General features: G+C 40.0%; 1 protein-coding gene across 3 annotated transcripts in view; it reads left to right on the top strand.

The window, feature by feature from the left end:
• mettl15 (methyltransferase 15, mitochondrial 12S rRNA N4-cytidine) overlaps positions 1 to 16,734 on the top strand; it is a 69,901-nt gene that overhangs the window by 24,582 nt on the left and 28,585 nt on the right. For all 3 annotated transcript variants that reach the window (XM_080884966.1, XM_080884965.1, XM_080884967.1), the window contains exon 3: positions 13,598 to 13,734. In XM_080884966.1, the coding sequence (XP_080741092.1) occupies positions 13,598 to 13,734 (137 nt within the window). The remainder of the gene's footprint in view (positions 1 to 13,597; positions 13,735 to 16,734) is intronic.

Consider the following 16,734-nt stretch of genomic DNA (forward strand, 5'->3'; position numbering starts at 1 on the left):
TACCTAGTTTGTAATAAGTAGTTCTTTACCGTTGCCTTTCTATCAGCTCAAAGCAGGCTGACCATTCTCCTAGATAGAGGTGTATCTAATCAAATAGCAAATCAGTGTATTTAAAAACACACCATGTAGTCATTTTGGAATTTAGAATAGTCATAATGGTCACAATAAGATATGTCTCTTAAATGTCTCTTAAATGTAAATGAGAAGTACTTTAGTACTTCTACATGCGCTTCACCTTGTTAGTCATTTTCTATTATTTGTATACTATCTAGACATTTACAAATGATGACATTTAGATAAGTAGAATTCATTGTTTCAGGACTATCAGCAAGATTTAATGGAGATAATCTGTTTATTCATCTTGACGTTTAACTTTGGGCAGAAGTGGACCACAGGAAGACCGAGGGTTTGGCCAATAGATTAGACCAGACCAGGTTTGAACAGCTGTGCATAAAGGTCATCCATTAAGGATCCAATTTCTCTCACATTTTTAGATGCTAGATGTAAGCAAGGGAATGGAGCAAACAGAACTGTAATAGTTTATATTTTAGCTTTTAATCCTTTAAAAGTAAGAGCAAAACCGAAACCTCATGCCACTGGAATAGCGTCATGAGTTAATTTCCTTGCCTGAGTTTTGACAAAGTTTGTCCCCTGCTGTGCCACTTTTTTTTTCTCCTTTCTTTACAAAATTCCCATCATTAATTTGTGTTTCTGAAAAGGATACTTAACCTTGCATAGGCACTTCTGAAAAAGTCTGGCCTTCTTGATGTCTTCTAAGTGCCTCTAACATGATTTGCTCATTCTCAGGCTATAAATGACCTACAAACTTGAGACGGGTGTTATTGTTGGCAGATGAACTACTGCTGTTTTTGCGTGCATAGACGTGTCTTGTCTTAACTAGCTCAAATACCTCCTCGAGCACATTTATTTAAACTTGTGCCAAAAGAGGGCAAGCGGTGCTGAATAGATGAGGAATGAAAGTATTTGTTGTAACTTTGCAGCATTCCTTTAACAAAAGAGAGATTAGTTCAACATACGCAGAGGCAGGAGACTTCTGGCAAAGAGTTTTGTCAACAGTTTTGTGCTTCCCTATCACTTGTTCATTCTCACTCGCTCACTCATTCACCCACACTTTAAAAAAAAAAATATATTTTTTTTTTTTTACTCACTCTCAGTCCACTTGTCATATGTTAAGTCCACTTTAAGTTTAGGTAGGTGAGTCATGTATGTGTGTCAGACATGAGTGATCACCATCAAGATAATATCATGTCTGCTTTCACTGGCCATCTGTGTTGGACACATTTGCCTCCTACCTGGTGAAGTTAAAGTCAAAACGTGTGTGGAAGCAGTAATGAAACAGACAGTTTGAGGCTGTGCTGCGGAGGTTCGGGCGTGAGATACAGTTGGAACATAGCAGTGAGATTTTATGTCCAGTCAAGTTCACATTGGCCAGATGTGTAGCTATCGGACTATTCTCTACAGCCACCAAATCCCGCATTATTACCACTGATTATATCAGGGTTTCCACACGAATCATTCTGTGCTCTCATCCTGCAAACCTGCTAAAACTGGGCACACTTGTGTCTCGCCATGAACTTTGTGTGACAGAGAAAGAAATGCAAACCGGTTACCTCCACTCTTGCCATGGCAACGGACGCGACAAGAAAAGCGATCCTGTACCTGTGTATCTGTCTCCCAAATGGTCTGTGTGTTAGTGTAACAAGATCTGAAAAAACTCCCCTCGATGACATTTTAGATCCCCCACTGTAACTGACCTGGGCTGGGGAGTCACAAGTAGGATTTAGGTGAGTACTCAGGCTTCTCTCAGGTTCCTGTTTGTCTTTTCCTAATGAATTCAGCCATAAGAAAGCTCCAGATAAGGCCCATTTTTTCCACATGGCCAGGATATCATATACTGGTGCACGAGCTGTTTTTTGTTTGCTTGATGCAAAAGCTTTATTTTTTAGATATGTATGTAAAATATCTCTCTTTGATTTGACATATGAACTGATGAAGCATTTGTCATTTTACTTTGAGAAAAAAAGTGCTCATTAAAAATGCTGTGGGATGACTGCTGAGGTGTCCTGCATTATAGCACCTTGCTGCTTCACTGTTGGACTGCACCACTCGGCCACTCCTAACTCTCCTGTTCCCTCTGCTGGGAAAGGCAGATATTGCACACTCCAGACGAAGTACAAAACGCAGACTTGGAGTAAGTAATTTTGTTTTAAAGATCATTCTTTGCATTGCATTACCGAGAATCACCTGCGTCTTGCTCTGGTTTGATTCCAGTCTGCCGCATTCTCTGCAAAAGGCATGGCCTAGGTGAAAGCCTTGCTGAAAACCCCTCGGTATAAAATATTGTGAATGAGTCATTCCCAAGTTTGGTGTTAATCATCATTTCAAACGCCAAACCTATTATCACCAAATCTTTTCAAGAAGTTCTTGTGTCCATCTGGTGGCAGAAGTAGCAGGTTTGCTTTTCTTTTTCTTTTTTAAAGGGAGGGAGGAGGTTTTTTTTCCCTTCTTTCTTTTTTGCAGCAGCATTCAGGTCGTTTGAAAAAGCTTGTTATCCTCCAGCATAGGAACCAGATTTTTAGTTTACCTTGTAAATGACCTTGTAAACATAAGGCTTCCTTTTTTTCCCCTTTGGACATGCACTCAATTTTTAGGTTACTTTATTTGGTTTGTGCATGCGTGTGTTTGTGCGTGTGTGTGAAGGAGGCGAAACTTTCGCTGAACCTTGTACAGATGGAGTGTCTGTGCTTGGTGCAGTAGTTATTCAAACAAGAATTAATACTCAGCATTTGCATTTCCAGCTAACTGCCTCTAAGAATATTGAGCATCAGCTGTCTGTCTGTCATTTGAACTGGTGAAATAGATCAGCGTTACCTTTGTTCTTTCGGCCACAGCTCCCTCAAGATGTGACAAAAGATTGTTGTGACAAGTGCCTCACCCTCCAGCAGAGGACCAGTTTGTCTCCCGTTTGCTTGTGTCGACTGTTTGATAAAAGCCAGCCTACTTTTGCTGTTTGTGTTTCTGTTTTCGTTTTCCTTTTTTGTATTGAATAGCACAACAGGCAAGTTCATTATGCGTGTGACTCATCCCACTAGCCCACACCCCCTCCCCATCTGCTGCTGTGCGCTGGAAAGGAGAGGGAACCGCCATTGATCACTTCTTCCCTCACACATGCACGCACACACCCCACCTTCAACGTCACTATCGATCGACATGTTTAATGTTTTTGTGGGAAATAGCTGGCATTTCCTTTTTGTGTCCTTTTACATCTGTTCCCGACCATTTGCTGACATTATAATAAATCACGGAGCAGACATGTAGAAGATGAAAAGTAAAAGATAATCTAGCGAATTATTCAGACAGTGTCAGACCATTCAGACTGATTGTTGGGGGAAAACTCTGTAAAAAACCCAGGAGAAATAAAGACACAATGAGACAAAGTTACTTTCTTTATCAAACGTGTACACGGGTGAGCTGCTAAGGACAACTCACACCATGCACAGTGGCTTGGTAATTTTTATAGGAAAGACAGTGAGAACAGGATAAGAAAATACAAAACAAATAAAATAAACAACTCCATATGTGGCGCTAGTCTCGTCAGCAGAGAGCTGGGAGAAGGCTGTGAGAGATAAAACAATCTAAAACAATATGTCCCAAAACAGTATGTCTTTGCTGAGAAAGTCTAAAAAGATAATTCTAAACTAATCTAACCATAGACAGAGGGCAGACAAAAGGCATCTTTGTACATTTAAAAGAAGGTAAAGAAACATAGAATCATTTTTCCTGTAACATTCCCTCCTGTTTTAACTTATTTTAAATGTATACAACAATTGTCTGTGAAGGTTATTTATTAAGTATCTTAAGCAATTTTTTAATTTTCAAAATGTCAGCATAGCAGAAATGGCAGTCATTTGGTCTAAAGAATAAAACAAAAGAAAATAATAAAAAGAAAAACATAGTAAATGAAATAACAAGTGGAATAAACAAGAAAAAATAATAAAACTAAAACTACAAAAAATAAAGGATATGTTTTAAAACGAAAACTTACAAAAAATAAAGGGTGAAAAGTAAAATGAAAACTTTATATTGAAAAATGATGAAAACCTAATATGTAAAATGAAAACTTCAAAAAATACAAGGATGGAAACCTTATATTATAAAATGAAAACTTCAAAAACAAGCATGAAACCTTATACTTAAAACGATGCAAACCTTAAATTGAAAACTTTATATGCAAAATAATGAAAACTTCATATTTAAAATGGAAACTTTATGTTTAAAACTGAAGACTTCAAAAAATAAAAGCATGAAAACTTTATATTTAAAATGAAAAACTTTGTTTAAAACTCAAGACTTCAAAAAATAAAAGCATGAAAACTTGCATAACCTACTAATGTTTTAATCAGTGCATGATCACTTGACAAGTCATTTTTAATCACCACGTCATTTATTAGCAGCTAGTACAAGTTCTCCTCTAACAGAATTGCAACGGGATGTTGTTCTTCTTCAGGCACGGCAACATAAGCAGTCATTGTAGTTGTTATCATCTGTGAAATCATTACTCTTAGGCATGGCAACACACACAACACTAATATGAGCAGTGCTATCATGATGAGACCTAGAAGGAAAAATGGCTTTGCTACAGCAGCCAGCCATGAACCGCTGAACAGCCAGTCCAGCCAGCTTTGTGCTGTAGCTGCTCCAGGTGTGTGTTCAGTGACATATTTTTGCAGAGCGGTCAAATTCTGCAAAGCTTCATAAATGTCTCCTCCAGTTTCGTATCCATCAGGGATAAAAGTGCAACATGTTTCCCCGATCAGCTTGCAAACTCCTCCTTGTGATGCTGTTAGCAGGTCTAGTGTCAGTCTGTTCTGCAGCACCATCGTTCTGATGGCCTGCTGTTCACCTGCTAAGGCGGTTCCCAGGGTCTTAGTTAAGTTGATGTGTCGTAGCAGAGCATATCGGTTGATTTCCACGTGATCCCGCACCTCGGCAACTCCAATGCCGGGGATCAAGCTCTGTAAGAATTTCACTCCTCCTCCCCAGATGCGAAACTCTCCCGGCACTCCAGTGTCCACGGTAATGCCGAAAGAATTGGGGGAGGCGATGTCCACTTCACGTCTCTGCCGGCTGCTTGGGTGATGTGCAACACTTTGCATGAAGAAAACGTGATCTGATAATTCCACCAGGGCGCACAGACCTCCCCAACCTTCAGGGAGTGACAGATAAGCCTTGTTGCCACATAGGAAGTACCAGTCAGCCAAAACTCTGGTTCCTCTGCTGCTGGGTGCCGTCCGTGCACATCCTGTCTGGTACTGAGTCTTTGTTTGTAGTGGCATTCGGTAGCTGTAGTCGGAGCGACAGTTTAGGCCCATCAGCGTCGTGTTACTGGCACAGGTGGCGTTGATTGAACAGGTCATACACTTCCTCTCGTTCCTTGGTGGGCAGAAAGTGTATATGGACTTACATAGGTGAGTAGGCAGCTCCCCCACTGCCCGCGATCCATTGTTCATCACACATACTGGCAGTTGTGATGCGTTCAGTTTGTTCAGTAGAATTACATCAGGCAGTGGGTCTGAGACTTGGGGCCAGGTCAGTAGGTAGGTCTGTCCAGAACAGTTCACATTTGTGAGTGATGATGACCTCCAGGTTGCTTTTGCTGGGATGCTGTAGTTGGCTTTGGACCAAAGAGTACCGTAGCCTGGATGTGTTGCCAGGCCCAACAGACACCAACTGCGATCTTCAGGTATGCTGTACGGCCACAGGCCAGACGTCTGTGAGGATAGGGGCATATGGGTACATGCATAGCAGTCAGTTTTGTTATTCAAATGAGCTGTAGTGTTCATAAACTGCCACCAGAAGTTAGTGGCGTAGCCATGGGGAAACTTGGTGTACTTTCCTTTGTCATACAGTGTCTGCCTTTTCTCCATATAGCGTGACTTGTTGTCCCTCACGGAAGCAAAGATGAAGAGCCCGGCCATGGTCAGGGCCGCTGCAGTTGATAAGAGCCACCACCTCATGACGACGGAACACACCCTCCTGTCGCGAGTAGACCCCCCGGCCAGGAAAGCTGACCCCTCCACCGGGCGAGATCACAACAAGTAGGCACGCCTGCCGTCAGCTGTGTTTAGATGGCTTCACTGACTCGCCTGCAGTGACTCTGATGGACCCAGGATGGTCGTTCCGCAATTTTGCAAGCGGTCGGTGTAGTGAGGAGGACTTGGTATGGCCCCTCCCACCTGGGTGTGCTCCAGTTTTTCCTTTCTTTCTAAGATTTGTGGTTGCACTTATTTCCTTTAATAAGCTATCTTTGAGCTGTGTTAAAGCTGCGGGGCTGCACGTACCCTCCCACCCAGGACATGACGTCTTTTTAGGATTACGCCATCTCCTTGCGCTGATTTTTCCTGCACCTGGATATTTATTTTCTATCCATTGTTCGTCATTAATGAACTTTTGTGTATACTGCCCATTATTGGCAAGAGGTTTAGAGGTTTTATTCCCCATTTTTCAATTTTTATTGTTTAGTGTATCTTACTTATGTATTTATTGAGTTATTTATTTTTATTTATTTATTTATACACTGGCAATACAGCTGCTATCCACCTTCGCTGGTATGAGGAATGAGAGTGGTTGTTCACACGCCCTTCTACTTTCGGACTATTTCCAAAAGCGGTGTGAACTTTACGAGGCGGAACTCGACCGTTCTCCCAAGCCACCAGCACTTCAGCGAACAGCAGTGAAAGAAAAACACAGTAGGAGCGGCTCAGTCTCTTATTGGACCGTGAAAAGTCAGCTTGCTCCGTTAGTTACAACAATACACACATACATTCACATTCACACTTATTCGCGCGATCGGAACCCTTATAATAAGGGGAGCTGCCAGTCTTTCTGTAGACGAGCTACTTATTCCCTTGACCCAGCTGGGGGGAGCTACTCAGAGCTCCAAACCTAACCCACAAGAGTGGGGAGCTTCCAGTCGACGAGCTCCAAGCTACCAGCCGACGAGCTACTTTAAACCCACAGAAGTGGGGAGCTTCCAGTCGCGACGAGCTACTTTCGCTATTTTAAATTCCCTGAATTTAAAATACGATTTTACGCAAGATTGTGTCAGTGTGTCTGTATCTACCTGGTCAGTAGTGTCGCCGGGTCTGGTCCACCTCGATCGGGCCCCACCACCGTGGGTCGCTTTCTAAGAACGTTGGCCAAGACTCGAATTTAACGCCCTTGGTCTTTGACCACACACCTAGTGTGTGGGCTGTCGACAGACGAGCAACGTGGACTGGTCACGGAGATGGGACACGATGGAGGCGATCCGGCTCCGAAGGACCAAGAAATGTTGGGGGAAAACTCTGTAAAAAACCCAGGAGAAATAAAGACACAATGAGACAAAGTTACTTTCTTTATCAAACGTGTACACGGGTGAGCTGCTAAGGACAACTCACACCATGCACAGTGGCTTGGTAATTTTTATAGGAAAGACAGTGAGAACAGGATAAGAAAATACAAAACAAATAAAATAAACAACTCCATATGTGGCGCTAGTCTCGTCAGCAGAGAGCTGGGAGAAGGCTGTGAGAGATAAAACAATCTAAAACAATATGTCCCAAAACAGTATGTCTTTGCTGAGAAAGTCTAAAAAGATAATTCTAAACTAATCTAACCATAGACAGAGGGCAGACAAAAGGCATCTTTGTACATTTAAAAGAAGGTAAAGAAACATAGAATCATTTTTCCTGTAACACTGATTGAACATGCTGTGATTTCTTTTTTTCCTTTTTTTGTAGCAGGCTCAGTCAAGAATATATAAGGAAAAATGTCTGGATAGGAAAACTTTTCTTTTTTTTTTGCATGTCTTATTCAGTTGTTACAGCTGGTAACAGCAAAGACCCCGCAGAATGGTCGATAAGCATTACATATATCCTGCGTAAAACATTTCCTGACTGCCCCGCTCTCAATACTTGATTAATAAAATAAAAAAAACACTGACATCCACATATGAGATTATTTTGAAGTCGATGATTAATATTTTTAACAAACGTTCAAACACATTTTCCCTTTGTTTGTCTTCTCTTACAGTGCTTTAAAAAAAAGTAAAATAGAATAAGAGTTGGTTTATGGAGCAAACAGAAACTTGTGTGCTAAAAAACTGAGAAACATCACAATGAAATCAAGGCAATAGTTTTTTTCACTTTCTCATCTTTCTGACTTGGTCTTTCTTTACATCAAGAACTGAAAGACACTGTTCGTCGATGAAACAGTTTGCAGGTAGTGTATGCTGACTTCATAGCAGTTCTGCCCTTCCAAAAGGTCCAATCTGGTCCCCAGGCTGGCTCTGAAAAGTGTGAAAATTGCAGAAAGGAGGGTATACGTTGTTAAGAATGGATGACATTATGAGATTGGTTGTCTGAACTGTTAATTTAATCCGAGTCAGAGTTCTGAATCATCCTCACTTTTACAGTCTTCCTACTGACAAAGAAGTTTTTCATACCACACCAAAGAAAGGTGGTTAAACCACTGTGTCCTGCTGATGCATTATAGCACATATTGTTGAAACTGCACCTAATTTTGTTAAAACAGCGCATACTGTAAAGGAGTGGTGGAGATCGAATCGGCCTGCGTGCAGCCCGTGAACTGAGTTTGACTCTTCTGGTTTACAGGGATTCCTGCAGCCTTATTACTATAGTGCTTCCCTGCTGCACTTGAAACAAAGAGCACACTAACAGCGATTGAGCTGACTGTTAAGGCCATGACTTCACAACTAAATTGATGATGAGACACGATCCATTAGGGCCTGTCTGATGGTGTCTTGTACATGCATGCTGAGCACTAGTGTGCGTGTGCGTGTGTATGACACAATTATTGTCTATCAGCAGAACACTGCAATATCAAGGGAAAAGAAAGCAAAGAGGTTTATAAGTAAAAAAAAAAGGCTGAGGTAAAGATCTCTTTAGGACAGACAAAACAGTGAGTAACCCTTTTAACTGGAAACTGGGGGCTGAATGTGTCTATAGCTTCTGAAATGATGATGCATGTCAAGTTTGCTTCACCACTGATAAACAGTACATATATGGTTTTTATTTAGTCAGGTAATCTCTTGAATTGGATTGATAAGAAGGTTGGTAGAGATGAGAAAGATTCCTATGGGAGCGACTTGGGAGTGTTCTCTTCATCAAGGCGGTTATATGATGAAAGAGTCTGTTGTGTGAGGATTAAGGTCATGTGCATTAACATAATAACAGCACTTCCATTAATTTTGGTTCAGTTACCTTGAATTACGGGATTTGGTGAAGTGTTTATATTTGTTTTCAGGCATTTCTGTCACTGCAGGTATCAAAAAGCTTCTCAAAAAAGTTCTTACAGTATAATTTAGGCTCTAAGGCTAACATGAATACATTTGCATTAGCACATCGTCACATCCAGTTTATTAGAGCTTTGTTGCTGAAAACAACTGCCTCCTGCTGTTTAAAATGACTCTGATTTCCTGCAGGGGGAGTGAACTAAAGTTCAGGGAAGTTTTGAGCCGTCAAAGCAAAACAGTGGACTAAAGATGCTGTGGACTAAAAGCCCTCTGTAAAACCGATTGAAACTACAAAGTCAGGTGATAATTCTGTGTGAATTTGGGACTAAAAGCAAAAGAATAGCTATTGGTTTCAGTGAAACAGACACCTTATATGACTTAAGTAACATTTATATTTATTTATTAACATATATATTATATTTATATATTTATATAAAATGTATGCATTATGCAGTCCAGATCTTCATCTGGAATTTCTGGATTAGCATCCATCCATCCATCCATTTCTGGGTCAGCTGCCATGGTGTGAGAGGCGGGGTACACCCTGGACTGGTCACCAGTCTGGCACAGGACAGACAACCATCCACGCTCACATTCACATCAAGAGCCCAAAGTGAACACACGCAGACGGAGTGAGAGCATGCAAACTTCACTAGAGGTGTGAATCACCATACATCCCACGATACGATATTATCACAATACTTAACGCACGATACGATATTATTGCAATATTTTAAAATATTTTGCGATATTCAGATTCTGTACATAAAGGTAAACTTTATGAATATTCATTTTATCTAATATCAAAGTCTCACACTCAGTCTTTCTCTCATTTCAGTCAGTTTTATTGTTGACAAACTGAACGTTTGTATTACAGTTTAGTCCCAACTTAACTGAATGCAACCATCTGGTACAATTATAGCTATTCTGAACTATGCAATTTATGAAAACTATGCAGCCCATTCAGCAACTGAAGAACTTGAAAGTAAATTAAAACAAAATATAATTTTACATTAAATAAAAAAGTTTTAAACTTAATTAAAATAAAACATGTCTTAAATTAAAATAAGTAAACTGTCATGTTTATTGCTGCCAAAAAAAAGTTAAACACATTTGGACAGTGAAGGAATGTCAGGATTCTTGTTCAGAAAAAGGATCAACATGCTCTCAGCACAAAAACCTCTTTTGTAACAAAATATCGATTTCTGCTGTCCCTGTATTGATACATTATTAGCAAACAAAATATCACGATACTACATAGTATCGATTTTTTCCCCCACCCCTAGACTTCACACAGAAAGGTCCCAGCCTTGATTCAAACCCAGGAGTTTCTTAATGTGAGGTGACAGTGCTAACCGCCACGTTCATAATGATTAAACTTCTAATAAAAGCTCCACTAAGTTTACCAGAAATTGTCAATCAATCCCAGTTTACACAGCGTTATTGCCACAGGCTAAAGACTGTGCTAAAGAAAAATTTTGCCTGCTGAATGGCTAGGTTGCGCTCCCAGGCTTGTTGGTGCACTGAGTGTGGGTTCCCTGTCACAGCCAAGAAAGTTGCAGAATAAGGTTTGGGGGGAAATATTGTATTGTTTATTTGTAATGTATACATGACGAACTGTTCAATAAGCTACATTTTTCAGACATAGTTTGGAGAGATATTTGCCGACATTAAGGTTAAGATATGGTAAAATATTGGGCAGTCTGTCTCGGTTTTTGGCCAGCTTTTGCCCTTTAGTTTGAGACATTTTGAAATTACATTTATTTCATTATGATCAGGAGGTACTTTGGTACTTATAGGCCTTTATAATTGTGGCTTTAAAATAAGGGTTGGGCGACTGGACGAATATATCGACTATCTACGATAGGCTGAGCCTTTCACCGATTGTTTTTAGAAGAGCGATTTATTTATTTGCCCATGAGTATGTTTGCTAATAATGTTGGTTGAAGCTAAGAGAAGCAGTCAATGGAAAAAATAATAGGGCTCTTTAATGGCACCCTCTTCCATCTGCAAACAAATGCACCCTCCTCAGAGTGCGCCCAAATGCAGCGATTCATTTACTCAAATTCATAACAGAAAGAAAGAAAGGCAGTAGCCTATGTTAAAAAACAACAACATTTTATTTAAATAAAAAAACAACAACACAATGGTGGGGAGGGAAACAAACAGCAACTGCCTTCTTAAATAAATAAATAAATGAAGAATCCGAAAAGTAGCTATATTAATACTGAAACAAACAAGAAAAGAAGGTAAAATATTCCCTCCAAACAAAATGTATAAATTCTAAATGCGCAAATCCACGCATGATTACATTGCTCCACCCATGTGCGCCTGCACATGCCTTTATCGTCATTTATTGGACTGACGATTGTCGGTTGGAAAACTTTTACATATCGCCAAACCTTACTTTGAAACAAGTCCAGGTACAGGATACCTTGGATAAATGTTAGTTTTATATGTATATACTGAGCATGTTTACCTTGAACTTACGGCTTATGTAAATTTTAGCTTTAATGTTGTTAATCCATGAAATAAAAATACTTTTTATTAATTACAACACCCCTCAGTGTGTTGTAATGATCGTGAAATCACTTCCTTTTTAACGTCTTTATTGCTAAATTTGATTGCCCCGAACTGAATGTGAAAAATTCAAATGAATTCTTTTGAAGGCTTGGTCTGAGCTATAATGCATTCATACAGTGCTGTTAAAAGGTATTTTCCCCCTTCCTGTTTTCTTGTTTTTTGTTAAGTCTTTTAAAATGATAATTTCATTTATTAAGGTGAAACGATTATCCAAACTAGTCCTATGTGAAACGTAATTGACCCCTGTAGTTATGAATTAACTGTGACTAATCACATTTTTGTAAAATGGAGTTCAATCTCTCTTGCCACATCCATGCCTGCTTACTGCCAGATCTGTTGGATCAAGAAATCACTTAAATAGAACCTGTCTGACAAAGTGAAGGGTAAAAGATGTTAAAAAAGGACCAAAGTCACTGACATCTATCAGTCTGGAAAGAGTTACAAAGTCATTCCTAAGGGTTCGGAACTCCAGCTCTTATACACAAATGGAGAAAACTTGACTGGTGAACTTTCCCAGGAGCCAACCAAATTACTCCAAGAGTGCATCAATGACTCAGGAGGTCATAAAAGAGCCCAGAACAACAAAAACTGGAGGCCTCAGTTAAGGTAGTGTTCATAATACTGCAATAAGAAAGAGACTGGGTAAAAATGGCATTCATGAGACCATTTCAAGTAGAAATCCACTTCTGACCAAATGTTAATCGCCAAAACTTTTGGGAAAATACTCTTGGGAACAATGAGGCAAAACTTGAACAGTCAAACATGGTAGTGTGGTCTGGGACTGCTTTACTGCTTCAGGACCTGGACGATTTATTGTAATTAATGGAACCATGAATTTTGCTTTCTACCAGAAAATCCTGAATGTCCAGCTATCAGTTTGTTTCCTGAACTCAAGCACACTTGGGTTATGCAACTGAACAATGAAGGGAAACATACCACCAAGTCATCTCTCAATGGAAAAATAACACAAAATAAAGTCTTTTGGAGTGGCCTAGTCAAAGTCCAGACTTATATCAAGTTGTGATGTTTTGACATGATTTAAACAGCCCATTCCTAATCGAAAACCCTCCCCCTACCCAGAATTCAAACAATTCTGCAAGGATAATGGGGCCAAACTCAATGACTCATTGCACATTATGAACAACTCCTTGATTGCAGTTCTTGCCTCTGAGGTTAGCACAACCCATTATTAGGTTTTGGGGACAATTACTTTTTTCACACAGAGCCAGGTGGGTTGGGTTAACCTTTTTCCCCATTAATTAATAAAATCATCATGTAAAAAACTGCATTTTGTATTTACCATGGTAATCTTTGTGTAGTATTAAAATGTGTTTGATGATATAAAACCTGGACCTCATTTTTAAAAATCAGGTAAGTGCTTCAAAAGTTATGTGGATAAACACACTCTTTCACCTATTGTTGTTGGTACCATAGTTCTTGAGGTATAGACTTTAAACTTGATAAAGAGGCTGGGGAGTTCCCCCAATCAGAACTTTTTACCATACAGATCTAGATGGTGTCACAGACTAAAATGGAAGGTGACAATGTGTGAAAATGTGGGTGCCTATGCATGACACATGTCAGTGCACCACCGTGAGTTAAACACTTAAATGATGAACTAACATTGTGATGATAAAAGATGATTCACGTATATGGAGTCATGTTGTGAGAACTGTTCTTGTGCTTTCTCACATGTAGGTGGTGCTGGACATGACATTTGGAGGTGGTGGTCATACCAAAGCAATTCTGAGCACAGTTCCCGAAGTCACGGTCCTGGCCTTAGATCGAGATCCCACAGCAATTTCTCTGGCCCAGCAGTTAGCCAAGGAACACTTGTAAGTGATTTATTGAGAAAGATCAACTAGACCAAAGTTGAAGCTTCAAGCTACACACTGTTGAGACAAATGTTTATACCTTATCATGGCTAATGTTTGGCCATCAGTTTTTGTTGTTATAGCTGACAGCTTGACAGTTTTAAGCAGTGTGTGTGGTTTGTGGTCATTTCTTAAAGGATACTGTGGGTTTGATATACGGTGTTGCAGCTCTCCCTGTACTTTCTCACTTCTTCCCTGAGCCCGATCAAATACTGCTTGCCAAGATACAGCCCCTGAGTTCCACTGTCCAATCAGAGCCATTCGTCCTTCTTAACTTAAAGCTTTTCTCCCCCCACGCAAAGCTGGTGGGCCCAGCATGTAATTTGTCAGAGTAAGGGCCCACGCCTGCTGTGTGAGGGAGATGCTACCTCCCACAGAGGATCTATAAGTTACTGGTGGGGGGTGTGGGGGTTAAAAATGGAGAGAGAGAGAGAGAGAGAGAGAGAGAGAGAGAGGCAAAAAAAACAAGAGAGAGAGAGAGAAAATGAAAATATAAGAGAGAGCAGGGAGACACAAGGACACAATGCCAGGGTGAGAGGGAGTGTGTGTGTGTGCATGAGCAAAGCGCGGGTGGATGAAAATAAGATGTTCCTAAGACCATGGCGTGGGAAGGAATCCTTTTACGTAGATTCTGGGGAAACCTCTCTCAAGGGAATCTGCCAGAGAAATGTGCCTGTGAGCGGGGAATGACAATTAAGAGAGAGAGAGAGTGAATGAGAACACTGTATTCTGTCAGCAGCAATATACCCCTGCTGTAAACTCTTCCACGCCTACTCGTGATGCAAGTTGAGAGAGGCTAGAGAAATCTAGCAATTAACCAATATTATTGGATGCCTGAGTAAAAGACCCTGGCAGCCCACGCAGTGCATCCACACAACAGGGTTAGAGGATTTTCTCTCTCCTCTGCACTCCTGTTTCTTGAGGAAAGTCTAACCTCAGTGCAAACTGTTGAGTTTCGGTGTCAGTCTGAACCCAGTTTTACAGCACAAAGAGAACAATTTCAAGTCCAAACATTTCAAAATCGTCAGCTTATGAAGGTAAATCTCTTTTCCCTGAATAATATTCACCCGTGTACTTAATGGGATTTGTCTCCTGCATGTTGAGCCTTGCTATTCTCTGCATCATTCTTCTTGTTGCTATGACTTCCCTCCGCTCGAAGCTCTGCAGTAGTTGTGCCCACAGTACATGTTATAAATCTGAAAAGGCACAGCACGTCATTGAAAAGTCAAACATTGGATTTACATGTACATATATGGTGAAACTGACTGATATGAAGTGAGATCTGAACTGTTTGCATACTCTGTGCTCTTTGTTGATTTACACCGAATGCCATGTTGCCTGTCACATCATGGGTAGTAGGCTCTGAATGCTTTGACACATGAAGCCCATTTTCTTAGAGTTTGCCTGCACATATTGGCTCTCTGTCTTTATTTGGCTTATTTAAAATGTTTTCATAAGAACAGTTTCCCTCCTCTAAGGCTGTAGCGCTTTTCTGCTTTTGTTATTCAGTCGATCCTTCTTTTATTTTTTCCTTTCCACTCTTATTCCACTCTTTCTTACTCTTGTTGTTTGTTTGAAGACCACTGCATGAAATGAAATTATATTTAAAGGTTTTACATTGGAGATTTGTCAGATCTGCAATTAAAGGTGAGCCTATAATAAAATGTTGATGAATTATTTGGCACTTTCCTTTAGGGTTTTTACAATACTAGAATTTCAAACGGTAGAGATACCCTGGAAAATACTTACAATTTTCAATGCAATGGGGGAAAAATTAAAATCAATCATTTAAGAGGCGTCCATTTTTAACAATAGTTACAACAGTACTGGTTGGTGCAGATGTTTTCAGCTACAGCTAAGGCTGGGTGATATGACTTTAAGTTAAAAAAAATGACAATTCATGAAACATTTTTCCTCAATTAGGATTAATGAATATGAACAAACAAACCCACACACAGACAGGATATTTTTGTTTGTTAGTGTTGTAACAGATTGGCAGTATTACTTTTGGTCGTTAAAACTACAAAAAGTGTCCAAAAAACAGACACAGCATTTTGTATTTGGCAGAGGCCGCTTCAGTTGTGCTGTCAGCTCGGTGTTTGAGTTTGAATATTAACTGTCATTTTGGGAATAAAGTAGAAATTTCGAGATTAACACCCAGCTGAAGCTTTGCAGCTGCCAGCCACAGGTACACAACAATAGAACCCAGTTCATTCCTCAATGCAGGTGAGGCGTAATTGCTGATGCCGCTCTGTTTTGTCAGCTTCCCCGCAGCGGCGCCACAGACCACTCCCCACAACAGCATCACGTAGGTGTAATTTTTAACCAATATAAAACATGCTGACTTTTGTTTGGTTTATTTTATTACTGAAAAAAATAGCAACACCTTGGAGACCTACATTGATTTCATCTAGGCATTTTGCCATTTTTGTTGCTTTTTTTCATGGGTGAAGTCAACCAGAGCTTACTGGGAGAATAGTCCTGCATTACAACAGTGCAAGGACCAGTGCTATGCATTTAATGCATACAACTCACCAAAACACTTCACAATTCATAAAATGCACAAACTTGAATTTACGTCCTTCTAAGCTACCCAAGCTGTCGGTTTGGTCAAGTGTTTGTAAAATGTAAATGATGTAAATGTTCTCAGGCTACTTATAATAAGAAATGTTAGTTAGATTATAATATACAAGGAGTGACTGCCACAAAGACCTACTTTTACCTCCATCAGCAAACCATGCCAAAGAAGATGTTTGGTATCACTGCTAATAATAATAATGATAATAATAATAATGGCTGTTAATTGGCTCCAAAAAAATCTTTTTTAATTTCTCTCTTCATTCTTGCATGTCATCTCTTGTTTTGCTCTTCCCAGCTAAGTGTAATAGTGTTTGCATTGCTCAGTATAGCCCACACGTCGGCAGTTCTCTTTGTAACCGAGCGATAACCTCAATCAATCAA

The sequence above is a fragment of the Rhamphochromis sp. 'chilingali' genome (genome assembly GCF_963969265.1).
Source record: "Rhamphochromis sp. 'chilingali' genome assembly, chromosome: 6".
In the NCBI taxonomy this organism is placed as follows: domain Eukaryota; kingdom Metazoa; phylum Chordata; class Actinopteri; order Cichliformes; family Cichlidae; genus Rhamphochromis; species Rhamphochromis sp. 'chilingali'.